Genomic DNA, 27,243 nt, shown 5'->3' with positions numbered 1-27,243 from the left:
GGAACCCCAGGGCCCTGGAACCCCGCAGGCTGTGGCCCCTCAGAGGGTGGTCCGCGGGCCAGCAGCAGCAGTGCCATCCGGGAGCTGCTAAGAGACGCAGACTCCCACCCAGCCCTCCCAAAGCCGCGTCTGACGCGCAGGACCGCAGGGACTCGGACGCGGGGGCAGGCCTGAGAGGCCCTGCTCTGGGCAACCCTGGGTTTTCAGAACCCAGATGGTTTAGTCACTCTAGATCCTGGAGAGTGACCACACAGCTCATGAAGCAGAAGGTCCCCAGCTTCCAGCTCTGCATCCTGCTCTGGACCCTACCTGGTCGATGCCAGACACAGCCTCCCTCCCAAGGCGCCATTGAGGCACCCGCGCTGCGTGCCATCCAGGTGTGTAGCCTGGCTCAACACGGGACCGCGCCACCGACCGCGTTTCCTTCCCACGGAGCCCTGGGAGAGCTGCCCGTTCCCTCTGGGCGGCGGGTGTGCAACGTGGTCCCTGGTTTCCCTGCCCCGTGCAGCCTCCTCCCCCCGGGCTGTGGGCTCACTCTGCGCCAGGCTCTGCGGAAAAGCACCCTCCCCCAGTTTTCTCACTGCCTGCTCTCGCCTAGCCGTACCATTCAGGGGCCCAGACCGGGCTGCGGTCCAGGGGCCAGGCCGCCTGCTCTAGTCTGGGCACAGCCCCAGAGGGGCAGCAGCAGCCCTGAAGCTCCTTGCGGCCCAGCCAGCTCCCCAGGCGGGAGCCCACATACAGCTCTAGAGTAAAGGTGCTCTTGTGTGAAGCGTCCTATGCAATGAGACGTCCTAATCCCGTAGTTCCGGAGTCACGGGATGGGGAAGGGGACATCCTGGCTGTGCCCTCCCTCACGAGGGACCAGCATGCTCAGCCTGCTGCCCCGGCTCTGCCCGCCAGGGGCGCTAACGGGCACACCGACCGGTGGGTGCTCACGGTCCAGCTGTGCCCGCAAGTGGCCCACACTGCAGAGGGGAGCGACACCCGTACCTATGCCCAGGCTGGAACATTCTAGAGTGCAGGCAAGGTCTCTATCCTAAGCAGGAGCTCTATACTCGGGGAACAACTTAGTGGTCATGGATCTGGAGGACCCTACCCCGATTTCGTGTTCAGTGAGAGGGAGCCGTGCACAGGGGAGAACAGAAGCAGTAAGTTTGAAGGAGGAACGAGAGAAACAAGGCTGAGCACATCAGGATGAAATGCAGGATCTAGGGGTGCCCTACGGCAGGGCCCTACCCCACAGGAACCCCAATGACAAGGGTGAGTGGTTACGTACTCCTGGGTCACCCACCGATGAGGATCATGGGCCGGTTCTTCATCTGGGAGATATTGAACATGCCTGGGGACAAGGGAAGGAGGGGAGGAGAGGAGAGCAGGAAGGGGAGAGAAGAGGGGACAGGTCAGTGACACGACACGGACACAGTGGGGAGACGACCCCTGAATGTGCACTCACTGACGAGCACCTGACAGAGCCCCACTGCACCGCAGGGCCACCCATGAGCCCAGAAGTCTGTGGACACCACGGCCGGTCCCCCGACAGAAACCAACGTGTGGGACATGCCCCTCCCCCCACCCGACAAAATAGCCCAAGAGAACCCGAGGTCCTCTCTCCTGTACAGTTTCTGCTGTGCCAGCTTCCCAAAGAGGAAGACAATCACCCCACCCCCAGTCTAGGGGTCCCACAGGCGTGAGTGGGAGAGAGGACGACGCTGAGACAACCTGGCTCCCCGCCAGGCTCTCTTTGTCCCCTCACCCCAAACCACAGCCTCCGTCTTGCTGGGGGTGACCCCTCAGCACCCAGCCCCACCCCCCACCCACCCCTACCTGCGTGCTGCTGCTTCTTCCTGCCCACCGCGGCCCCGATGATAGCCAGCAGCTCCTCCTCGGAGGCCCCCGCCCGCAGGTGATCCCGCAGGGAGACCTCCGAGTTCCCAAAGAGGCAGACCTGCAGGGGCGTCACCGGGTAAGACCGTGCCTCCTTCACCCGGGCCTTGTCCCCACCCCAGAGAGCCCCGCCCGCAGGTGATCCCGCAGGGAGACCTCCGAGTTCCCAAAGAGGCAGACCTGCCGGGGGCGTCACGGGGTGAGACCATGCCTCCTTCGCCCGGGCCTTGTCCCCACCCCAGAGACCCCCACCCGCAGGTGATCCCGCAGGGAGACCTCCGAGTTCCCAAAGAGGCAGACCTGCAGGGGGCGTCACAGGGTGAGACCGTGCCTCCTTCACCCGGGCCTTGTCCCCACCCCAGAGCCCCAGGGGCTGAGCCCCAGCGCCCGGGCCTCTCGTGGCGGGGTCCAGTGAGGGGCGGAAGGTGCTGGGCAGGAGTCAGAGGCCAGAGGGTGGGAGGCAAAGTCAGACACCCGAGGCCTGTCTCTGACGTACGATCATGTCGCCGTCAGCTTGTAGAGGGCACTTTAGAAACTTAAAGAGCTGCCAACAGAGACAGCACGTCGAAATCCTGACCCGTGCCCTCTCCTGAGACATTCACGGGACGGCCTCTTTCAGGCCATGAGAGGACCCAGTTATCTGGAACCGAGTTCTGGGCAGTCCCCCCGGGCATGGCGTGCACACGCCGTTTCCCCTCAGTCCCTCCGGGTCCCTTGTCTTGTGGACACCACTGCCTGCCCCTGACTGCTGGGGAACAGCAGAGGCTGGTGGCGCTGGGGCCCAGGGATCCCCGGCTCCAAGGGAGTCCGGGTGCTCTGGGACTCGGGGGAAAGTGAGGCAGGTCCAGAAGGGAAGACACCTGCCACGCTCCCACAAAACCTGATAGAGCACCAGCTTCGTACAAGGCACTGTGGACTCAGAGACAGAGGAGGTTTGAGGAGCCCCTGAGGGCAGAGACACCAGGGAAGATGGGGTGAAATCTAAGCAGCAGTGACACCGCTTCACGTGCTGGTTAGTCCCGTTCCCCTCCCCCACCAGCCCCACGGTCTCCTCTCTGTCCTTCTCTGCAACCAGAGCCCCCCCGCCCAGACTCCGCCTTTCAGGGTCCCCTCCAGCTGGGCCCATCTGGGTTTGGCTGATGGGAGATGAGGGAGAGAGGGAAGAGGCCATAACAACACCAGCCCGGAGGCCCCTGTGCCAGCCTCCAGCCTCACCAGGCCCCAGTGGCACCACCTCCTCCCCTTTCTCTTCCCCCAGGGGTGGGCACAGCTGCTGCCCACGGAGTCTCCGCACCCCTCACAGGCCCCCCCAGCCAGCACCACCAACGGCTCCTCAGCCCGTTCCCTTCCCCTTCCATTTCCCGCAGGGCCCTGACGAGTTCGCCACCCGCAGTTCAGGGCAATTTTATCCCCAGCTCAGAAAAGTCTCTTTAGCTCTTTAACAACCGCTGAATGATTCCTTTTGGATGTTCAACTTGATGCCTCTGAACCCAACCCACTCTCACCCCCACCCTCCTCCCCCACCTCCATCCTCCAGGTCCCAAAGTCAGACCCCCACTCCGATGTCTTTCTCTCCTCCCTCCACCTGCACAACCAAATTCCCTTGTTCTTCTTCCCATCCTCCACTTACACGCTTACACATTTGGGGCATCACTAAATGGCCACCTAATCAGCCTCCCTATTTCCAAATTCAACCTGTGGGTTATTCTTCCTAAAATGTGAAAGGGACCATGTCTCCCGTGCTCAGAATCGCTGCTCCGGCACCCTCTGTCAACAGAACACTGACTGCACCTTCTGCCTGGGGCCCGAGCCCCACACATTTCTCCCATACCCCGCTTTAATCCACCCTGCCACGCTATGGTGAACCCCAGAACCGCCTGCTCCTGCCCCCTCCCGCCCCAGCCAGCCTCAGGCTCCACCCAGGCCGCCCCCCCCCCGCCCCCCACCATGACCTGTGGGCCTCAGAGGGCGGGGGCGAGTCTGTGCCCCTCTCTCAGTCCCCACAGGGCAGAATGCACCACACGTGCTCATCAGACGTGAGGAATGGAGGCCCGTTCAGAGCTGACCCCTGGTCTGGTGCCAGGGGCCAACCTGGGTGGGGCAGGGCACAGTGCAGTGACCCCACCCCCCGGCACCGTGGTAGCACCCAGTCCTGGAAAGCAGTTTCCAAGGGGCTGCAAGTTACTTCGGGACCCAAGGATCAGGGTGATGGTCCCATTGTGGCCACAAGTTTACTTTCCCCGCTACTCCCAGGACCTCCTCAAATCCGACACTATTTCACCAGCCACCCGTGGGCCTGCTGTCCCCCTGCAATGGGGGCACAGTGGAAGGGCAGTCAGCGCAGAGTGGGGGAAGGGACCGTCACCTTGAGGTTCCCGTCGGCTGTGATTCGCAGCCGGTTGCAGGTCCCACAGAAGTGCTCGGACATGGAGGTGATGAAGCTGACCTGGCCTCGGAAGCCGGGGATTTTGAAGGCCTGGGGAGAGGGAGGAAGATGGGCAGGCAGGGGCAGGGGGAGGAGGCCGCTGAGCCAGCTCGCCGCCCCCCCCCCCCATCAGAGCCCTCTCCCCTCCCAGCAGCCCTGTGGAAGGGCACCAGGCCTCAGACAACAGGACTCCGGGACACGAATTGGTGGGCTCCGCCTGCCTGAGCGCAAACCTGCCGAGGTGGGTCCGGGACCTGTGGGCAGCACAGCCAGAGCAGGCCCCCCGGGAGAGCAGACTGACCGCTCACGGGAGTGTGTCCCACAAGTCACTTAACCCCGTCCCACGCCAGGTCTGCTTCTTTAAACAGGGAAAGGGGGGCTGCTGGCACCAGACTGCCTCATGCTTAACTGGTCCTGTGCCGCCCAGCTGTGCCCCACCCGCCCTCCGCGTGGCCCCGCCCCCAGGCTGCCCCAACCTTGGCTGTGCTGGATTCCTCCTCTGACAGCTTCTCCAGCTCTGGCCACCGCTGTCGGACAGTGTCCAGCATCTCCTTGTAGCTGACCATCTTCTTGAAGTTCCACTTGTTGCCTGTATTGGGTGGGGGGCTCCTAAGCCACGGCGCCGTGGGGCCCAGGGGCTTCGGGCCAGCCCCCCACACAGCCCAGGAACCAGCGCCTTGGGCTGGAGGCCAGGAGGCCCTGCTTAAAGCCCAGATGGGGAGCCCGCCAGTGCCCCATCTGGCCCTGGCCCAGGGCCTGCCCAGGGCCCTCCCACCACCCCAAGAAAACTCTCTCCACACATAGCAGGGTCTGGGGTCAGCAGCGCCCACAGGATGAGCCGGCCCTTGCTGCTGCACTCCGTCTTTCCCAGTGTCGCCTGTCTGCTGACGGGCCCACCTCCTCTCCCCTCCCCCTCCCCAGTCACTGACCATCAAAGGGCATGTACTCTATGAAGCGCACGTCCAGGGGGAGGCCCTCGGTCAAGGCCACAAAGTCCAGGAGCTCGTCCTCATTCAGGCCTCGCATCACCACACAGTTCACCTGCCCGGGGACAGAGCGACCGTGCAGGTTGACCCTCAGGCCCACTTTGCAGGACGATCGTGGGGATCTGGAGCCTGCCTTGGCTGTCCACGGGGGGCCCCAATCCTCGCCCTTCACCCATAGTTCTTGGGTTGGGGGATCCCATGGGGCCCCATCTCTCCCCTCCCTTGCAGGGTGAGGGGCAGGGCTGCAGGCAGCGGGTAAGGAAGTTCTGTTGGTGGGGGCTGAGCTGACAGGGAAGGCTAAGCCAGGGTGGAGGGGACAGGAAGTCAGGGGCCAGTAGCGGTGACACGTCCTCACCTTCACAGGGCTGTAGCCCAGCTCGATGGCCTTGTGGATGCCCTCCATGACCTTGTGGAAGCCTGCGGGCAGGAGAGAAACATCCAGGAACTTGCTCCCTCCCCCCGGCCCCCCCCCCCCCCACCTACAGGGCAGGCAGCATGGAGCTGTAGGGGGTCTCGGAGACCATGAGTCTAGGGCCCGACACGCGTTTTCTGTAAATGGCAGATCCTAAGTATTCTAAGTCTTGCATGCCAGGACGCAAAATTGAGGATATTATGTAGGTGTATGTCATAGAGATTTCATTGACTAGGTTCAGAATATGATAATGATACTTTTTTGTAATAAGGGTCCACATATAGAATGGAAAAAATGAATTATTTTTACAGGGATAATATTTTGATTCATTGGGATTCATAGTTAATGTTTCCTCTCATTAAACTGATTGCAGATGTTCCCTGCAAAGTCCATCCTTGGTTCACAGGCTGCTAAAAAGCAGGCCGGGCGGCAGGGTGTGACCCTGACCCCAGGAGCCCTCTTAGTCCAGAGGGGGAAACCCAGGCCCGAGAGAAGCAGGGCCTGTGGCTGCCGGCACCGTGTCTCAGAACGAGGGTTCACCAGCCCCTCAACAGCCCGTTGTCTGTACAATCTCCACCTTCTCTCTGCGCGCGGGAGTCGTGCTAAGGCTGGTGAGTGCTGCCTACGCGTGCGGGTCTCACCTGGGTCTGTGCTTAACCCCAGGCTGGCTGGCCCCCCTCAGCTCCCGTCAGCTCACTCCTGTAGCCAACAGCGAGCGTCTGCCCCATGCCTCCCACCCCGCAGCCTGCAGAGTCCATGATGGGGTGTGAGGCCCCACGGGGCTGCTCTCTGAGGGGCAGCGGCCTTGCAGCACCGGGGGATGGCCCAGTGACGGCCTTGCAGCACCGGGGGATGGCCCAGTGACGGCCTTGCAGCACCGGGGGATGGCCCAGTGACGGCCTTGCAGCACCGGGGGATGGCCCAGTGACGGCCTTGCAGCACCGGGGGATGGCCCAGTGACGGCCTTGCAGCACCGGGGGATGGCCCAGTGACGGCCTTGCAGCACCGGGGGATGGCCCAGTGACGGGATGGCCCAGTGACGGCCTTGCAGCACCGGGGGATGGCCCAGTGACGGGATGGCCCAGTGACGGCCTTGCAGCACCGGGGGATGGCCCAGTGACGGGATGGCCCAGTGACGGCCTTGCAGCACCGGGGGATGGCCCAGTGACGGGATGGCCCAGTGACGAAGAGTGGAGGGAGGAATCTGCAGCGTTCACACAGTGTGCTGCGGGCAACCTAAACTTCCCTCCTCCACAAGCACTCTCCTCTCCGAAAGGAGCCCGAGGGCACAGGCGTCTGAATGGGAAGGAAGAGCTGACGTGGGGACATACTGTCCCCAACCCCCACTGCAGGAGAGGAGACGCGGAGACGGCAGGTGTAGGTGTGTGGTGTGGAGTGGGGGAGCCCACGAACACTTTCCTCCCCCAGAGCCTTGCTGGGTCTCAGCCAACATCCTCCTCCGAGTGAGCTCCCTCGATCTGGATCCACACACAGGTCCTCAAGGCCCCCTGCACATGCCTCCTCTTTGAAGCCCTCTAGGCCTGCCCCTGCTGGGGGTTCTTTCTCCCTCTCTGAGGTCCTTTCATCGACACCACTAGACGAACAAAGGCCAGATAGCGGCATCCCCGCTTTGCCCCTAAGCCTGTAATGCAGGGCGATGTCCTGTGCCGCGGCCCCTCCCACAGTGCCCGGAGCAACGCTGTACAGAGGGCACGGACTCAGGAGCACTTCCTCAGAACACGGAGGGGTGTGAACAGGGAGTGACACCGAGAGGAGGATCCTCTGCCCCAGTGTGAAGGCTGTGACCAAAGAGAGGCCGGGGGGGGGGGGGGGGGGGGCGGGGGGGGGCAGGGGCCTCAGGAGACCTGGGCTCTGGCTGCTCCCTCTCCAGCCCCGTCCTCCCGGACCAACCCAGCAGGGGAGGCTGTGTGAGGGCCTGCTGCAGCGGGAGGGAGAGGCTTCTGTCCGTGGCGGGCACAGGGCACGCTGGGGACTGGGGACTACTGGGGGACCCCGCCCCCGGAAGTGCTGGCCCCGCCCCCGGAAGTGCTGGCCCTGACCCTGGCACTTCAGGGCGGCGGCTTCCACCCCGGCAGCCCCACATCTCTCCAGAGCTCACGATGGGGGATCAGCTCACCCCTATGCCAGGGACTATCTCGGTTTTAAAACTGAAAGTCTTGAAAACCTCTTAACCCTGGACCAACTGCGGGCAGAGTAAGGGAGGCTGGTCATCAAAGCTTTTAGCATCTGATCCCCAAAAGTCCTCAGAGGTGTGGCTACAAAGACAAGGGACGTTTGGTGCAGGGGAGGGGTGAAGCGTAGGCCTCCCTACTGCCCAGACACCACGAGCGAGAGACCAGGCCCAGCCTCAGCACCAGGACCGGGGCCGCGGGGGGACACCCTCCCCTGGAGCTGCGTCTGCTCACCTTTCCTGCGGACGATGAACTCAAACTTGGCTGGCACCAGTGTGTCCAGGCTGATGTTGATGGCACTAAGACCCGCTTTCTGCAGCTGGGGCAGCAGCCGGGCGAGGTTGATGCCGTTGGTGGTGACCCCGATGGTCCTCAGCCCCTCGAGCTGGTGGAGCTGGGCTGCAGGGAGAGCAGAGCAGGAGGAGGCGTCAGCCCCTTGTTCTGGGTGAGGCCAGGAGAAGGGCCGAGTCCAGGCAAGGTGGATGGAAAAGGAGCTCTCTGCAGAGAGCTTAATCAAACTTAGTTTAATAAGAAACAGAATAATAAAAACAATGCTAAAAATATCCAAAAGATTAAACACTGCGTGTTCACTCTGCTAGAGGCTGTCCTGAGGGCTTTGCGCGCGAGCTCATTGAAGCATCATAGTAATAACGATCCCCACTTAATAGATAAGAAAAGGGAGGCTCAGAGAGATTAAGAAAATCACTTCGAGTCACACAGCTAGTGAGAGGAGGGAAAGGCTGAGGATCAAAGCCATGTGTATTTGGACTCCAGAACTGTGCTCTTAAGAATTAAGTACAGGGCCTGGTACTCTGGTTCGGATTATGCACTAAAGTGACTCCTCCATTCCACCAAAAATCTCTAGAAATAATGGAAGGGTTAAAACAATAAAAACCACATAAAAGCATTGGAAGGCAAGAAAGAATGTCTTCACTGGCCCAGAAAGGTGGAAAAAATACTGAAAGACAGAAAGCAGAGGGGGTCGAATGGGTTGAGGAGCACACAGCCCAAGGCACACATGGAGAGGGTTCCGTACAGCAGTGGTCCCCAACCCCTGGGCCGCGGACCGGCACCGGTCCATGAGCCATTTGGTACTGGTCCGCAGAGAAAGAATAAATAACTTACATTATTTCCATTTTATTTATGTTTAAGTCTGAACGATGTTTTATTTTTTAAAAATGTCCAGATTCCCTCTGTTACATCCATCTAAGACTCACTCTTGACGCTTGTCTCAGTCACGTGATACATTTATCCGTCCCACCCTAAAGGCCGGTCCGTGAAAATATTTTCTGACATTAAACCGGTCTGTGGCCCAAAAAAGGTTGGGGACCACTGCTGTACAGGGAGGGAGGGTGACTGGCACGCACCACGCTTAGCAGTCACACAGACGGGGAGCAGAGGGGGGCTGGGTTGTGTCCAGGACGTTGCCTCTCTGGGGAATTACATTTGGAGGAGTTGGGCAAGTCGGCCTCCCTCTCAGCCCTAGGAGCAGAGAGAAGACAGAGCCCTGAAGGCTAGAGCACGAAATCTATCCGCAGGGGGTGGGGGAAGCCCTGGGTAGCCGCAGATATGGGATCCCGGAAGCCCAGAAGCCTCCCAGGACCTCATGCCCCTATCCACAACCTCAGGGCCAACCCGCATGAACAGTGTAAACAGTCAGGACAATGAAGGCCTGAGATGAACACGGCCAAGAGTCAGAAAACATTTAAAGACAATGCTTAGAACAGCAGTTCCCAACCTGTGGGTCCCGACCCCGGGGATGGCTTTAGGCAACCCCTGTGTTTTGGTCGTTTGACCCCTGCTGGGGTCGCGACCCACAGGTTGAGAACCGCTGGCTTAGAAGGAAAGAGAAATTCCACAAGTAGAAAAATGGAAAAGGAAGCAGTGGAAGAGAGAACGGATGACTCTTTTAAAATTCCAAGTTAGATCAACATTGATGCAAAAATCCTCAACAAGTATTAGCAAACCAAATCCAACAATACGTTGCGAGGGTCATACACTATGACCACGTGGGGCTTATTCCAGGGATGCAGAGATGGCCTAACCTCTGCAAGCCCAGCTGTGGATATGCCACCATGAACAGAGTGGAGGATGGAAAACATACAGTCATCTCAACAGAGGCAGAAAGAGCATTTGACAAAATCCACCATACGTTCATGATGAAAGTTCTCAACAAAGGGGTAGAAGAGGAATGGTGCTCAGCAGAATACAGGCCGTAGATGAGAGCCCACAGCTACCGTCACACTCAGTGGCGAAAGCTCAAAGCTTCTTCTCTGAGACTGGGAACAAGACAAAGGGGCCCACTCTTGTCACTTTTATTCAACCCAGCATTAGAAGCCCTAGGCAGAGCAATGGGTAAAAAATATATATATATAAGGTCTACCGGAAAGTTCTGTCCGTTTTTGGAATAAAACAAAATACAAATTTTTCTTACCGTCAATAAACTTTATTAAATAATATAATTACCATTATTATTAATGATTTCTTGCCAGCGTGAGGGCAATTTGTATATCCCATTTTTGAAAAATGTTTTATCTTTTGATGCGAAAAATTGAACCAGTGCTTGTTTGATATCTTCTTCATTTTTGAATTTTTTGCCCTTCAAAAAATTTTGTAAGGATAATCGGAGGGTGCTAAGTCCGGGGAATATGGTGGATGTGACAGACATGCTTCTGTAGCATTCCTCCCTTGCTGAAATTCATAAAAATTACAGTGGCGTAAATGAACTTTATCAGTAGCCATGGGTACACTATTGCTTCACACATAAGACTAACATGAATTAACTTTGTTTTAGTTAATTTGCTACGTCAGTATGTATACATTAAGTGATAAAAATAGAGAGGCACACATGCGCCAAATAAACGTGCTTACGTGTCGAAACTTGTGATAGAAATGGACAGAACTTTCCGGTAGACCATATGTGTGTGTGTGTGTGTGTGTGTGTGTGTGTGTGTGTGTGTGTGTGTGTGTGTATGAAGAAAAAAGTAAAACTGTCACTATTGGCAGATGACATAATATAAAATATAGTAAGTTCTAAAGACTCCGGCTACACACTGTTAAAACTAACAAATTCAGCAAAATTGCAGGATACAAAGTCAATATACAAAAGTCTGTTGCAGATACACAAATGACGAGAAATTTAAAAAAAAATCAATCCCCCTTACAATTGCATTAAAAAAAAACTCACAAAAAACCCCACCTAGGAACCAGTTGAACCAAGCAGGTGGAAGACCCATGCACTGAAAACTATGGGAACCAGTGAAAGAAACTGAAGAGGACACAAGCAAGAGGGAGACACTCTGTGCTCATGGACTGAAAGAATTAATATTTAGAAAATGTCCGTACTACATAAAGCAACTGACAGATTCAATGCAATCCCTATCAAAACCCAATGGTATTTTTTACCGTGCCATTATTTGCAATAGAACAAATAATTTTAAAATTTGTATGAAACAACCAGAAACAGAAGAAACAATTCTAAAATTGGTAAAGAGCCCACATAGCCAAAGCAATCTTGAGGAAGAAGAACAAAGCTAGAGACATCATGCTTCCTGACTTCAAATTATGTTACAAAGCTATAGTAATCAAAAGAGTATGGTAATGACATAAAAACAGACATATAGGTCCTGGCTGGTTGTCTGAGTGGTAGAGCGTTGGCCTGGTGTGTGGCTGTCCTGGGTTTGATTACCGGTCATGGAACACGGGAGGAGTGCCTATTTGCTTCTCCACCCCTCCTCCTCTCGCTTCTCTTCTCTCTCTTCCCCTCCCGCAGCCAGTGGCTCAATTGGTTTGACTGTCAGCCCTGGGTGCTGAGGATAGCTCCATTGGAGCACGTCAGCCTCAGGCGCTAAAAAGAGCTTGGTTCATTTGAGCATGGGCCCAAGACAAGGGTTGGTAGGTGGATCCTGGTTGGGGCACATGCAGGAGTCTGTCTCTCTATCTCCCCTCCTCTCAGTTAAAAAAAAAAAAAAAAAAGCCTTACTCTGGGGCTCTGCCTACATGGGAAATCTGCAGTAGCTGCTGGTCCCCTTCAGAGGGATTCTGGGGAAACACAGAATTCAGGATGTTAATAAAAGAAAAGCTTGAGAAACTCATAGGACGATGCCTGGGTCTTTTGAACTGGTATGGGGGAGTGGGTTTGTAGCCTGGGGTTGAGGGGCCTGGCCGAGAATATAAGCCTTAAAGGTAAGCAAGGCAGCTCTGCTCCCTTCCTGCCCTTACTCGCTGATGCCTCAGAACAATGATTTCTTGTCCCTTACTAAAGATCTGGGCCCCAGAGAACTAGCTCAGGAACCCGCTGGTGGTGAACGCGGGAAAGCCCTCTGCCGGAGCCCGCAGTGCACAGTGTGTGCACTCTCACACGGTACGGCTGGTCGTTTAGCGGGGAGACAAACCTGAGCGAATAACTGTGATATTCCAGGACCCTGCGCTCCCTACACCTACCAAAGACTAAAAGCTGGCTCTAACGCCTTTTTCCCCCCACATGTTGGTATTCATCTGTTTTATTATATATTTTAAAAATAATAATAATACCCTCCCTCTAACAAGTTTAGCTTGCAAACGCAAATGGTAGGTGCTCAGAGAAAAATAATTATCTCTAAATCTTCTCACTTGCAAAGGTTCAGGTGCAATGCAGAAAAGTCTCCCTTCATTGGTATGCATGAAAATGCACCCCAACACCCTCAATCAAATCAAAGTTGAATCATATCAAGTGGCTGTATGAGGTCCATTCAGTCCCTTTCGGGAGATAGGACTGATCATTCTGAGACATTTCAGAGACAGTTTCAGCATTTGTGGCATTGCAAATGTCCTCAGTACAGGCACACACATTTCTACTTTGTCAGCCAAGACATACAAGGCAGCTTTGATGACTACAAGGTTAAATTCCTCCTCTAGGAGGGTCACTTTGCAGTGTTTAAAAGTTCTAGAGATCTCAACGGTGTCCTGTATCCTTAGAAAACAGGGCCTTGCATAACTGGGCAGTTAATTGGCAACAAGCTTAAAAAGTTTCTTTCCATCAAAGTCACAGTCTTCCTTCATCTTGATGGAGGCCATGACAATTTAACCCTCTTGACCACTCTTGATGTGGCTTCTTCTCTAAATCCTTGGTTATAAGACCTCTTCAGCTAGCCTTCAGCTGGGTATTCAGGTTGACTGTTCTATAATTTAGTTGTAATTCCAGTTTGGTCCTGCAAGTGGTGTGTGTAGCTTCCACCTAGTCTACCACCATCTGGATCTTTAACTCTTTTTTCATTAAGCAATGCCATCTGCTTCTCTTCCCACTCTTCTTTCTCTCTCTCTTCCCCTCCTGCAGCCAGTGGCTCAGCTGGTCTGAGTCATGACTCAGGTGCTAGAAATAGCTTGGTACTTGAACAGTGGCCCCAGATGGGGTTACCACATGGATCTTGGTTGGGCGCATGTGGGAGTCTGCCTATCTCGCCTATTCTCACAAAAAACAAAAAACAAAACAAAACAATACAAACAAACAAAAAAAACTACTACTCTATTACTTTGAAACATTATAAAAACTACCTGGCTTGTCAGATTTAATTAAATTTACTAGGAAAATTAGATTCACTATTAGAACCACATTGAAAAACTATTAGAGGAAATAATAAGGATGAAAAAAAATTCAGAAGGCGCTATAATAATTATGGGTAATCAAATACTTTGGTAAAGTTTGTTGTTATCCTAAAAGACAGAGACTGTGCTTATGAGAGACACGGGGAAGGCTATCCATAATAACCCACAAGAAAATTCTAGAAGATATAAACAACAAGTAGGGGGTGGAGGGCTGGTAAAATCAAGAGTGAGTATTTTAAGGTTCTTGTCTTGTTAGAGAGAAGAAGGAATCGTTTACTTGAAAGCCAAAAGTTGGTCGGTGGGTAGGTGCTGGAACACATATAAAAAGTGTGACACATAAAAGATTGTAGAAACAAGTCCAAATATCTCAATAATCATGATAAAGGGAACTAGAATAACTGGGGGGGTCACCAATGAAAAGTCAGAGATTATAAAATTTGATTTAAAAAAATCAAATTAACAGCTATGTGCTGTTGTGAGAAACATATCTCAAGGATAAGAACACTGAAAAAGTTTATAAAGATTCAAATCTGACCACAGCTGAGATCAGGCTAAAAGAGCTGTAGTGAAATTATACTCACAGACCTTAGGGCCCAAGTTTCTCATTATGGAGAGAAACCCACCCCACGGTGGCAAAGACCCGATTCACGAGGAAGACAACAATTCTAATCACATATAAATCTAATAAACTCACCTCGGCAACATATAAAATAAAAAGCAATAGGTCCTCTTGGAGAAATGAACAAACCCACCCACTTGTGTATTATTGGACAGCCATGCAGAGAGAAAGCCGGCCAAGACAGAGATGACCAGAGGTTTGAACAACGAAACTTACCAGCTGGGTCCAGTGAACAAACAGAACATCTCCAACCAATAATGAAAGATTAACCAAACTCAAGCACATGTAGAACATTTACAAAAACTGCTATATATCTACTAAATCGTAAAGTAAGTCTCAATAATTATCATATAATTCTCTGACTACCATATACTTAAGTTATAATTTAATAATACAAATATAAGTGAAAAGTCCTCATATACATATTTGGAAATAAAGACACTACTTCTGAATAGTTCATGAATGTAAGAACAAATCAGAATAAAATTAACAAGTATTTATCATTAAATGTTATAAAAGCAATAGGCTATGCCAGAATGGAAGAAAATAAAGTAGAATACAAATATACCACAAGAGGTTCAACCAACCCCTATCTTTGAAATAGTCCTTTCAATCAAGTCTCTTTGTTTTGACCATCTGGGATGAGCTGTTTTATGCTAGGATTCTGACAGATACAGTGTCATTCTTTAAATTACATTTTCTCATTTTCTTGTTCTTGATCTATTCTCTTAACTCTGCTATCAATGCTATAATCTGCCTTTTTAGATTTTTTGGAGTTTTTTATCCTAGCAACCAAATCATTTGCAACTAAAAATGATTTTATTTTTCTTATCTCTATGCCTTTAATTTCCTTTTTTTGTCCTATTGTAATATCTAGGATCTTAAACACAATGTTGAATAGTAGTGGTAATAGGAGACAGCTTCTAATGTTAGGATGAATAAAGTAAAACAGGCCATGCATGGACCAATGAGGAGACCATCGTTGAACTAAGGATTATGATTTAATTTAATTCTATGCGATTAGAGTCCATCAAAAATGAAACAAAACAAAAAATAGTCACCCCTTTTCAAAAACCTTCAATTTCCTCAATTTGGGCCTCTCATGGGCTTTCAGCTGTGAGATCTAGATGCTCCCTGTATCTTCATTCTTCAACAGAATGCAGGAGAGGGAGGGAAGGAAAAATACAAGAGGAAAAGACTGTAGGACCCAGTGATCCTTAAAGTAAAAGCAGCTCTCCTCCCACAGCAAGCGACAAGTCAAGTGGTTGTTGAAGGCAGATCCCAAACAAGCCCTCTGCAAACTCCTCCCAAACTATCACAGCTTTTTTTTTTTTTTTTTTTGTATTTTTCCAAAGCTGGAAATGGGGAGGCAGTCAGACAGACTCCCGCATGCGCCCGACCGGGATCCACCCGGCACGCCCACCAGGGGGCAATGCTCTGCCCATCTGGGGTGTCACTCTGTTGCAACCAGAGCCATTCTAGCGCCTGAGGCAGAGACCACAGAGCCATCCCCAGCACCCGGGCAAACTTTGCTCCAATGGAGCCTTGGCTGCGGGAGGGGAAGAGAGAGACAGAGAGGAAGGAGAAGGGGAGGGGTGGAGAAGCAGATGGGCGCTTCTCCTGTGTGCCTTGGCCGGGAATCGAACCCGGGACTCCTGCACACCAGGCCGATGCTCTACCACTGAGCCAACCGGCCAGGGCCCACAGCTCTTGTGCATTCATTTCCTTCACTGTCCAACAAAGCAGCGTGAGCCCTGTGTAACTATTAAATTAATTAAAATATAATAAAGTTACAAATTCAGTTCCTCAGTCATACCAGCCACATGTCAAGAGCTCAGGCTTAGGTGTCGGCTACCTTATCAGACATCACAGACCTAGAACGTTTCTACCGCCTGGGAGAGTTCTGCTGGCCGGGCTGCTTTAAACCCATCTCAGCTGAAAAGAGGGAGCAGAGGGACTAGTTCTCACACCCCAGCCGGGCTGGAGGGCTGGAGGGGTGCTGGAGCGTCCAGGGCTTGGCAGGGAGGGTCTCAGATGACAGCAGACAGGCCGAGCCAGCAGGGCTAAGCCGGCTGGCTGGGGAGCTCTGTGGCACCCCGAGGCTGGCAGGGCTGCGGGCAGGGGCCCCAGGTGATCGGGACAGCAGGCTCAGAGAGACCTGCAGGGCCTTCACTCTGTCCCCAGGTGGGGTCTCTGGAAACCTCAACCCGGGAGGGTGGGGACAATTGTTAGTCTCCCAGCTGACTGCTGTTTGCTCCCCTCACCTGCCCTGCCCTTCCGGGAGGTTTTGTTCTGAAGAACTACCTGGGGAAGGTCAAAGGATTCCGCTGAGAGGCGCCCAAGTGTGAGCAAGCACAGCACCTCCAGGAGGGGAATGCAGGCCGCGGGAATGAGGGACAGGACAGCTGCCATTCATCATGAAGGGAGGGGGGCTGCAGTCTTCCCTCAGCAACCCACCCCTGCAGCCGGGCCCTGCCTAACTAGCACCTATGCGCTGACTGAGCCTTGTCCCCCATGCTAGCAGCCAGAAAGCCGGTGAAGTGCAGAGTGCACAGATGGGGAAACCGAGGCCCGGGGTGGGTGGGGGGGAGCTGGCACAAGCTCACACGGCCAGGCAGTGCAGTGCAGGAACAGAGCTGCCGGCCTTCTTCCCTCTGCCATGCCAGTCGGCAGCTTCCCTGGAGCGCTCTGTGTCCTCATCTACTCAGGCATGCCTCTCGGTCCAGCAGGGATCCCACTCCCTCCGGTCCCCGACAGGCCCTGAAACAGAACGTGGGGACTGAGGGAGGAAGTTGTGCCAGAGGGCATGTGAAGTGGCCTGATCCAGGGAGAGGCTGGGCCTGGCAGCCTTTTCCAACAACCAGCCTCTCTGTGACGCTCTGAGGGCCCCTGAACCAGGGGCAGCTCCCGGGACAGCTTGTCCGGCCCAGAAATAATGGCCGGGTCCCAGGCCTAGTAAGTAACGAGAGGTGGAGAAAGCCAGCCGTGGGGAAGCAGGACGGACGGCGAGGGCTGTCAGGGGCTCCAGGGCCCCTCCTGGGGCTCCCCCAGCCCCCGGCTCCTTGTCAGAGGGCAGGCTCCAGGCTGCATCTGCACGGGCACAGCACCAGGCACACAGAACTACTCCAGAGAACGTTTATGAAGCAGCACATGAGGCAGAGCTGAGGGCTGGCGGTGAGGGGGTGGGCGGCCAACAGTCAAGAACACAGACCCTCTTTTCCTCTAATTTCATGATCTACAATCAAACGGGCAAAGGTCTCCCCTGGCGCTGGGGCCAGAGCAGGGCAGGGCACCTGCCACACGCGGACCCTCTGCTTCTCCCTGCCTCCCCGGCTCACACACTGAGCCTCTGCTTCTCCCTGCCTCCCCGGCTCACACACTGAGCCTCTGCTCCTCCCTGCCTCCCCGGCTCACACACTGAACCTCTGCTCCTCCCTGCCTCCCCGGCTCACACGCTGAACCTCTGCTTCTCCCTGCCTCCCCGGCTCACACACTGAACCTCTGCTCCTCCCTGCCTCCCCGGCTCACACACTGAACCTCTGCTTCTCCCTGCCTCCCCGGCTCACACACTGAACCTCTGCTTCTCCCTGCCTCCCCGGCTCACACACTGAGCCTCTGCTTCTCCCTGCCTCCCCGGCTCACACGCTGAGCCTCTGATTCTCCCTGCCTCCCCGGCTCACACACTGAGCCTCTGCTTCTCCCTGCCTCCCCGGCTCACACACTGAACCTCTGCTTCTCCCTGCCTCCCCGGCTCACACACTGAACCTCTGCTTCTCCCTGCCTCCCCGGCTCACACGGGGAACCTCTGCTTCTCCCTGCCTCCCCGGCTCACACGGGGAACCTCTGCTTCTCCCTGCCTCCCCGGCTCACACACTGAACCTCTGCTCCTCCCTGCCTCCCCGGCTCACACACTGAACCTCTGCTTCTCCCTGCCTCCCCGGCTCACACACTGAACCTCTGCTTCTCCCTGCCTCCCCGGCTCACACACTGAACCTCTGCTCCTCCCTGCCTCCCCGGCTCACACGCGGAGCCTCTGCTTCTCCCTGCCTCCCCGGCTCACACGCGGAGCCTCTGCTCCTCCCTGCCTCCCCGGCTCACACACTGAACCTCTGCTCCTCCCTGCCTCCCCGGCTCACACACTGAACCTCTGCTTCTCCCTGCCTCCCCGGCTCACACACTGAACCTCTGCTCCTCCCTGCCTCCCCGGCTCACATGCGGAGCCTCTGCTTCTCCCTGCCTCCCCGGCTCACACGCGGAGCCTCTGCTCCTCCCTGCCTCCCCGGCTCACACACTGAACCTCTGCTCCTCCCTGCCTCCCCGGCTCACACACTGAACCTCTGCTTCTCCCTGCCTCCCCGGCTCACACACTGAACCTCTGCTTCTCCCTGCCTCCCCGGCTCACACGGGGAACCTCTGCTTCTCCCTGCCTCCCCGGCTCACACGGGGAACCTCTGCTTCTCCCTGCCTCCCCGGCTCACACACTGAACCTCTGCTCCTCCCTGCCTCCCCGGCTCACACACTGAACCTCTGCTTCTCCCTGCCTCCCCGGCTCACACACTGAACCTCTGCTTCTCCCTGCCTCCCCGGCTCACACACTGAACCTCTGCTTCTCCCTGCCTCCCCGGCTCACATGCTGAACCTCTGCTCCTCCCTGCCTCCCCGGCTCACACGGGGAACCTCTGCTCCTCCCTGCCTCCCCGGCTCACACGCTGAACCTCTGCTTCTCCCTGCCTCCCCGGCTCACACGCTGAACCTCTGCTTCTCCCTGCCTCCCCGGCTCACACGCTGAGCCTCTGCTTCTCCCTGCCTCCCCGGCTCACACGCTGAACCTCTGCTTCTCCCTGCCTCCCCGGCTCACACACTGAACCTCTGCTTCTCCCTGCCTCCCCGGCTCACACGGGGAACCTCTGCTTCTCCCTGCCTCCCCGGCTCACACGCGGAGCCTCTGCTTCTCCCTGCCTCCCCGGCTCACACGGGGAACCTCTGCTTCTCCCTGCCTCCCCGGCTCACACGGGGAACCTCTGCTTCTCCCTGCCTCCCCGGCTCACACGCTGAACCTCTGCTTCTCCCTGCCTCCCCGGCTCACACGCTGAACCTCTGCTTCTCCCTGCCTCCCCGGCTCACACGCTGAACCTCTGCTCCTCCCTGCCTCCCCGGCTCACACGCTGAACCTCTGCTTCTCCCTGCCTCCCCGGCTCACACGCGGAGCCTCTGCTTCTCCCTGCCTCCCCGGCTCACACGCGGAGCCTCTGCTTCTCCCTGCCTCCCCGGCTCACACACTGAACCTCTGCTTCTCCCTGCCTCCCCGGCTCACACACTGAACCTCTGCTTCTCCCTGCCTCCCCGGCTCACACACTGAGCCTCTGCTTCTCCCTGCCTCCCCGGCTCACACACTGAGCCTCTGCTTCTCCCTGCCTCCCCGGCTCACACACTGAACCTCTGCTTCTCCCTGCCTCCCCGGCTCACACACTGAACCTCTGCTTCTCCCTGCCTCCCCGGCTCACACACTGAGCCTCTGCTTCTCCCTGCCTCCCCGGCTCACACACTGAGCCTCTGCTTCTCCCTGCCTCCCCGGCTCACACACTGAGCCTCTGCTTCTCCCTGCCTCCCCGGCTCACACACTGAACCTCTGCTCCTCCCTGCCTCCCCGGCTCACACACTGAGCCTCTGCTCCTCCCTGCCTCCCCGGCTCACACACTGAACCTCTGCTTCTCCCTGCCTCCCCGGCTCACACGGGGAACCTCTGCTTCTCCCTGCCTCCCCGGCTCACACGCTGAACCTCTGCTTCTCCCTGCCTCCCCGGCTCACACACTGAGCCTCTGCTTCTCCCTGCCTCCCCGGCTCACACACTGAACCTCTGCTTCTCCCTGCCTCCCCGGCTCACACGCTGAACCTCTGCTTCTCCCTGCCTCCCCGGCTCACACGGGGAACCTCTGCTCCTCCCTGCCTCCCCGGCTCACACGCTGAACCTCTGCTTCTCCCTGCCTCCCCGGCTCACACACTGAACCTCTGCTCCTCCCTGCCTCCCCGGCTCACACGGGGAACCTCTGCTTCTCCCTGCCTCCCCGGCTCACACGCGGAGCCTCTGCTTCTCCCTGCCTCCCCGGCTCACACGCGGAGCCTCTGCTTCTCCCTGCCTCCCCGGCTCACACACTGAACCTCTGCTTCTCCCTGCCTCCCCGGCTCACACGCGGAGCCTCTGCTTCTCCCTGCCTCCCCGGCTCACACACTGAACCTCTGCTTCTCCCTGCCTCCCCGGCTCACACACTGAGCCTCTGCTTCTCCCTGCCTCCCCGGCTCACACACTGAGCCTCTGCTTCTCCCTGCCTCCCCGGCTCACACACTGAGCCTCTGCTTCTCCCTGCCTCCCCGGCTCACACACTGAACCTCTGCTCCTCCCTGCCTCCCCGGCTCACACACTGAACCTCTGCTTCTCCCTGCCTCCCCGGCTCACACGGGGAACCTCTGCTTCTCCCTGCCTCCCCGGCTCACACACTGAACCTCTGCTCCTCCCTGCCTCCCCGGCTCACACGCTGAACCTCTGCTTCTCCCTGCCTCCCCGGCTCACACGCTGAACCTCTGCTTCTCCCTGCCTCCCCGGCTCACACACTGAGCCTCTGCTTCTCCCTGCCTCCCCGGCTCACACACTGAACCTCTGCTTCTCCCTGCCTCCCCGGCTCACACACTGAGCCTCTGCTTCTCCCTGCCTCCCCGGCTCACACACTGAACCTCTGCTTCTCCCTGCCTCCCCGGCTCACACGGGGAACCTCTGCTTCTCCCTGCCTCCCCGGCTCACACGGGGAACCTCTGCTTCTCCCTGCCTCCCCGGCTCACACACTGAACCTCTGCTTCTCCCTGCCTCCCCGGCTCACACACTGAACCTCTGCTTCTCCCTGCCTCCCCGGCTCACACACTGAGCCTCTGCTTCTCCCTGCCTCCCCGGCTCACACACTGAACCTCTGCTTCTCCCTGCCTCCCCGGCTCACACACTGAACCTCTGCTTCTCCCTGCCTCCCCGGCTCACACACTGAACCTCTGCTTCTCCCTGCCTCCCCGGCTCACACACTGAGCCTCTGCTTCTCCCTGCCTCCCCGGCTCACACACTGAACCTCTGCTTCTCCCTGCCTCCCCGGCTCACACACTGAGCCTCTGCTTCTCCCTGCCTCCCCGGCTCACACGGGGAACCTCTGCTTCTCCCTGCCTCCCCGGCTCACACGCTGAACCTCTGCTTCTCCCTGCCTCCCCGGCTCACACCCCTGCCTCCCCGGCTCACACGGGGAACCTCTGCTTCTCCCTGCCTCCCCGGCTCACACACTGAACCTCTGCTCCTCCCTGCCTCCCCGGCTCACACCCCTGCCTCCCCGGCTCACACACTGAACCTCTGCTTCTCCCTGCCTCCCCGGCTCACACACTGAACCTCTGCTTCTCCCTGCCTCCCCGGCTCACACCCCTGCCTCCCCGGCTCACACGGGGAACCTCTGCTTCTCCCTGCCTCCCCGGCTCACACACTGAACCTCTGCTCCTCCCTGCCTCCCCGGCTCACACCCCTGCCTCCCCGGCTCACACACTGAACCTCTGCTTCTCCCTGCCTCCCCGGCTCACATGCTGAACCTCTGCTCCTCCCTGCCTCCCCGGCTCACACACTGAACCTCTGCTCCTCCCTGCCTCCCCGGCTCACACACTGAACCTCTGCTTCTCCCTGCCTCCCCGGCTCACACACTGAACCTCTGCTTCTCCCTGCCTCCCCGGCTCACACACTGAACCTCTGCTCCTCCCTGCCTCCCCGGCTCACACACTGAACCTCTGCTTCTCCCTGCCTCCCCGGCTCACACACTGAACCTCTGCTTCTCCCTGCCTCCCCGGCTCACACACTGAACCTCTGCTTCTCCCTGCCTCCCCGGCTCACACGGGGAACCTCTGCTCCTCCCTGCCTCCCCGGCTCACACACTGAACCTCTGCTTCTCCCTGCCTCCCCGGCTCACACACTGAACCTCTGCTTCTCCCTGCCTCCCCGGCTCACACGCTGAACCTCTGCTTCTCCCTGCCTCCCCGGCTCACACACTGAACCTCTGCTTCTCCCTGCCTCCCCGGCTCACACACTGAACCTCTGCTCCTCCCTGCCTCCCCGGCTCACACACTGAACCTCTGCTTCTCCCTGCCTCCCCGGCTCACACACTGAACCTCTGCTCCTCCCTGCCTCCCCGGCTCACACACTGAACCTCTGCTTCTCCCTGCCTCCCCGGCTCACACACTGAACCTCTGCTTCTCCCTGCCTCCCCGGCTCACACACTGAACCTCTGCTCCTCCCTGCCTCCCCGGCTCACACACTGAACCTCTGCTTCTCCCTGCCTCCCCGGCTCACACACTGAACCTCTGCTTCTCCCTGCCTCCCCGGCTCACACGGGGAACCTCTGCTTCTCCCTGCCTCCCCGGCTCACACGCGGAGCCTCTGCTTCTCCCTGCCTCCCCGGCTCACACACTGAACCTCTGCTTCTCCCTGCCTCCCCGGCTCACACGCTGAACCTCTGCTTCTCCCTGCCTCCCCGGCTCACACACTGAACCTCTGCTTCTCCCTGCCTCCCCGGCTCACACGCGGAGCCTCTGATTCTCCCTGCCTCCCCAGCTCACACGCGGAGCCTCTGATTCTCCCTGCCTCCCCGGCTCACACGGGGAGCCTCTGCTTCTCCCTGCCTCCCCGGCTCACACGCGGAGCCTCTGATTCTCCCTGCCTCCCCAGCTCACACGCGGAGCCTCTGATTCTCCCTGCCTCCCCAGCTCAGCTCTGCAAGGTGCAGGCACTCTCCATCCCGAGGCTTAGACTGGACTTTAAAGTTGCCCCAATGCAGGCTGTCGGCAAGAGGCACAGCTAAGACGCAGGTGTGGGCGTGTCACGTGTCAGAGGTTGTACTGTGAACCACTCTCCTTCATCCACACGTCTCTGTGAGCAGGACCTGTGCGTCGGGCACGTTGCCAAGCGCTGGGAACTCGCTGGGGACCGACCCTGCCTCAGCTCGCTGAGAGCGCTCTCGAGCTTGCCAATGGAGGAGACAGATAACACAAAGACAGAAAAATACAACCACAGAACGGAACGGCGAAATGAGACAAGTGCTACGAAGAAAAGGAAGGTAGGGTAAGGGGATAGAGTAGGGGCCACTACGCTTTTCTGCAGAAGTCCAGACAGTAAGTATTTTGGCTCTGGCGGCCACCACACGGCCTCTGTTGCAACTACTCAACTCTGCAAAAGCGTCCATGGGAAGCAGGCATGTGAGAGGTGTAGCTATGTCCCAAGAAACCTCTAGTAATGGACTGTGAATGCAGGACTTCATATAATTCTCACGAGTCACAAAATGTGATTCTTTTTATTTTTCTTTTCAATCTACAGAAACATAAGAAACATTCTTCACTTGCAGGCCACATAGAAACAAGTGGTGGCCCAGATTAAGCCTGTGGGCTGTCACTTGACAACTCCCAAGACGGAGCGGCTAGGTGTCTATGTGGAGATGCACTTAACGTTTTTATTTTTAAATTATGTTTCATGTTATAATTTGCACCTATATAAGGTATGTACTTTAGAGTGGTCAGGGAGGCCTCCCCCAGGTGACGGCATTAGAGCAGAGACTTGATTGAGGCAGGCGGGGAGCCCTGTGCTCCCAGAAAGGCAACAGCAAGTGCAAAGGCCCGGCACTGGAGGGAGGAAGAGGGGGTAGGGGTGGGAGGGGAGGGAGGTCACATGGGCCTCCAGGCCCTGGTGAGGACTTTACTCTAAATGTGCTGGCAAGCCTCTGGGCTCCGGCACTTACTAGCTTTGTGACCCTGGGCAAGTTATTGAACTTCTCTGCACCTCATTTCTTAACAACGTGGACTAATAAGGTACCCGTCTCAGGGGGTGGTAGGACCGAGTGAGCACAAGGCTCTACGTGAATGGTAGCTGCTGACACTCATCGATACTGGAGTCAGGAAAGACGAGGTGGGAGCTGGGAGAGGTGGCGGCAGCCCCGTCAGGGTCACACAACGTCCACCACGTCGGGCCCCGTCGGACTCACCCACGCTGTTCCCCACGTCGGGCCTCGTCGGACTCACCCACGATGTCCACCACGTCGGGCACTATCAGACTCACCCACGATGTCCCCCACGTCGGGCACTATCAGACTCACCCACGATGTCCCCCACGTCGGGTCCCGTCGGACTCACCCACGATGTCCCCCACGTCGGGCCCCGTCGGACTCACCCACGACGTCCCCCACGTCCGCCCCGTCAGAGTCACCCACGACGTCCACCACGTCGGGCCCCGTCAGACTCACTCACGCTGTCCACCACGTCGGGCCCCGTCGGACTCACCCACGACGTCCACCACGTCGGGCCCCGTCGGACTCACCCACGCCGTCCCCCGTCGGACTCACCCACGACGTCCCCCACGCTGGGCCCGGTCAGACTCACCCACGACGTCCCCCACGTCGGGCCCCGTGGGACTCACCCACGCCGTCCCCCACGTCGGGCCCCGTCGGACTCACCCACGACGTCCCCCACGCTGGGCCCGGTCGGACTCACCCACGACGTCCCCCACGCTGGGCCCGGTCGGACTCACCCACGACGTCCCCCACGTCGGGCCCCGTCGGACTCACCCACGACGTCCACCACGTCGGGCCCCGTCGGACTCACCCACGACGTCCCCCACGCTGGGCCCGGTCGGACTCACCCACGACGTCCCCCACTCCGGGCCCCGTCGGACTCACCCACGACGTCCCCCACGTTGGGCCCCGTCGGACTCACCCACGCCGTCCCCCACGTCGGGCCCCGTCGGACTCACCCATGACGTCCCCCACGCTGGGCCCGGTCGGACTCACCCACGACGTCCCCCACGTCGGGCCCCGTCAGACTCACCCACGACGTCCACCACGTCGGGCCCCGTCGGACTCACCCACGACGTCCCCCACGTCGGGCCCGGTCGGACTCACCCACGACGTCCCCCACGTCGGGCCCCGTCGGACTCACCCACGACGTCCACCATGTCGGGCCCTGTCGGACTCACCCACGATGTCCCCCACGCTGGGCCCCGTCGGACTCACCCACGACGTCCCCCACTCCGGGCCCCGTCGGACTCACCCACGACGTCCCCCACTCCGGGCCCCGTCGGACTCACCCACGACGTCCCCCACTCCGGGCCCCGTCGGACTCACCCACGACGTCCCCCACTCCGGGCCCCGTCGGACTCACCCACGACGTCCCCCACTCCGGGCCCCGTCGGACTCACCCACGACGTCCCCCACTCCGGGCCCCGTCGGACTCACCCACGACGTCCCCCACGCTGGGCCCCGTCGGACTCACCCACGACGTCCCCCACTCCGGGCCCCGTCAGACTCACCCACGACGTCCCCCACGCCGGGCCCCGTCAGACTCACCCACGACGTCCACCACGTCGGGCCCCGTCAGACTCACCCACGATGTCCCCCACGCCGGGCCCCGTCAGACTCACCCACGATGTCCCCCACTCCGGGCCCCGTCAGACTCAACCACGATGTCCCCCACGCTGGGCCCCGTCAGACTCACCCACGATGTCCCCCACGTCGGGCCCCGTCAGACTCACCCACGACGTCCCCCACGTCGGGCCCCATCGGACTCACCCACAATGTCCACCACGTCGGGCCGGATGAGCGGCTCCCCGCCCGTCAGCCGGATCTTGTCCACGCCTTCCTTCACGAAGAGCCGGGCCAGGGTCAGGATCTCCTGTGTGGTCAGCAGGTCGGCCTTGGGGGTCAGCGGGACACCCTCCTCGGGCATGCAGTACTGACCTGCAGGGAAGGGACAGGGAGGGAACAGCAGCAGTCAGGCCCGTGACATGTCCAGTCCCAAAGCCCCCAGCAGGCTGGGACTTTCTCCTGAACCCGCCCAGATGGTGGGGGGGGCCTCGGCAGGTCTGAGGGGGTGCCGGCCCGATTCTCTCTGGGCCCCCCCACCCTCCGCCCAGACGGTGGGGGGGGCCTCGGCAGGTCTGAGGGGTGCCGGCCCGATTCTCTCTGGGCCCCCCCACCCTCCGCCCAGACGGTGGGGGGGGCCTCGGCAGGTCTGAGGGGGTGCCGGCCCGATTCTCTCTGGGCCCCCCCACCCTCCGCCCAGACGGTGGGGGGGGCCTCGGCAGGTCTGAGGGGTGCCGGCCCGATTCTCTCTGGGCCCCCCCCACCCTCCCCACAGTGGGCCGCTGAGGGTACAGGTCAAAGGTCAGGGGGCAGAGAGCAGAGCCTGGCCTGGGGAAGGGGGACCCCAGGACCCCAGTGCTGGCACGGCCACCTGGAGGGTGGCATTGTTCAACCTTCCGCTCCTCCTGGCGTTGTCAGTCGCCCGGCTCTGTGTGTGCCGGGTGAGAGGCTGGGAAGCTGTCCTCAGCCTGGGAAAGCCACTGCTCCCTGTAGCTGCCAGTGTTCCCAGGGACGCCTATGCCTCAGGTGACCTGCACTGCCGCTTGGCAGGCTGGAAGGCCTGGGCACCCCATGTTCCGGGCCGGGGAGTGGAGGGGTATGCGAGGGGAACCCTGGTGGGCGATGGGGCACCCCCCATCAGTTCTGGGGTACAGTGTTGTCAAGGAGGGTCTACATCTGTTAGAAGGTCATTTAGCCAAATTAGTGAAGGGTCGGGAATTGGTCATTTGAGACTGAATAGAATACAGGTAAGAATATCAAAGTCTCAGTACCGCATGGAGTAAGTATGGTTTGGTTAAACATTTACTATAGACACATATATTTATTGGGCCACAAAGTAAACTCGTTTCTTATTGTGAGTTTTAGAGGAAGGAGGGAAGGAGGGAGGGAGAGAAGGAGAGGAGGGGAGGGGAGGAGAGGGAAAGGGAGGGGAGGGGAGGGGAGGAGAGGGAAAGGGAGGGGAGGGGAAGGAAAGGGAGGGGAGGGGAGGGGTGGGGGGAAGGGAAGGGAGGGGAGAGGAGGGGAGCGGAGGGGGGAAGGGAGGGGAGGGGAAGGAAAGGGAGGGGAAGGAAAGGGAGGGAAAAGGAAAAGGAAGGAGGGAGGGTGGGGCCAACACACTTTGGAAGGCACACAGCAGTGGACATGCCCCAGGGCATTATGAAACAAGGACTCTGTGTATCTTGTTGGCCCAGACAACCTCCGTCCTGAGACTGGGGCGTCCCCCAGGGG

The 27,243-nt window shown here is 58.0% G+C and overlaps 1 protein-coding gene across 4 annotated transcripts in view; it reads right to left on the bottom strand.

The window, feature by feature from the left end:
• The window catches only part of MOCS1 (molybdenum cofactor synthesis 1), a 38,908-nt gene that overhangs the window by 2,087 nt on the left and 9,578 nt on the right, over positions 1–27,243 (bottom strand). For 2 of the 4 annotated variants that reach the window (XM_066359493.1, XM_066359495.1), the window contains exons 3-10: positions 25,723–25,890; positions 8,134–8,298; positions 5,651–5,712; positions 5,239–5,350; positions 4,786–4,898; positions 4,250–4,360; positions 1,825–1,945; positions 1,292–1,339 (exon numbers count right to left, since the gene is read on the bottom strand). In XM_066359493.1, the coding sequence (XP_066215590.1) occupies positions 1,292–1,339; positions 1,825–1,945; positions 4,250–4,360; positions 4,786–4,898; positions 5,239–5,350; positions 5,651–5,712; positions 8,134–8,298; positions 25,723–25,890 (900 nt within the window). Of the gene's footprint in view, positions 1–1,276; positions 1,340–1,824; positions 1,946–4,249; positions 4,361–4,785; positions 4,899–5,238; positions 5,351–5,650; positions 5,713–8,133; positions 8,299–25,722; positions 25,891–27,243 lie in introns of all 4 variants that reach the window. The other 2 variants (XM_066359496.1, XM_066359494.1) reach the window with 2 other exon arrangements.

This window comes from Saccopteryx leptura, chromosome 1, assembly GCF_036850995.1.
Source record: "Saccopteryx leptura isolate mSacLep1 chromosome 1, mSacLep1_pri_phased_curated, whole genome shotgun sequence".
Lineage (NCBI taxonomy): Eukaryota > Metazoa > Chordata > Mammalia > Chiroptera > Emballonuridae > Saccopteryx > Saccopteryx leptura.
Note: the sequence above shows the minus strand (reverse complement) of the source record. Positions and strands in the feature narration are given on the sequence as shown.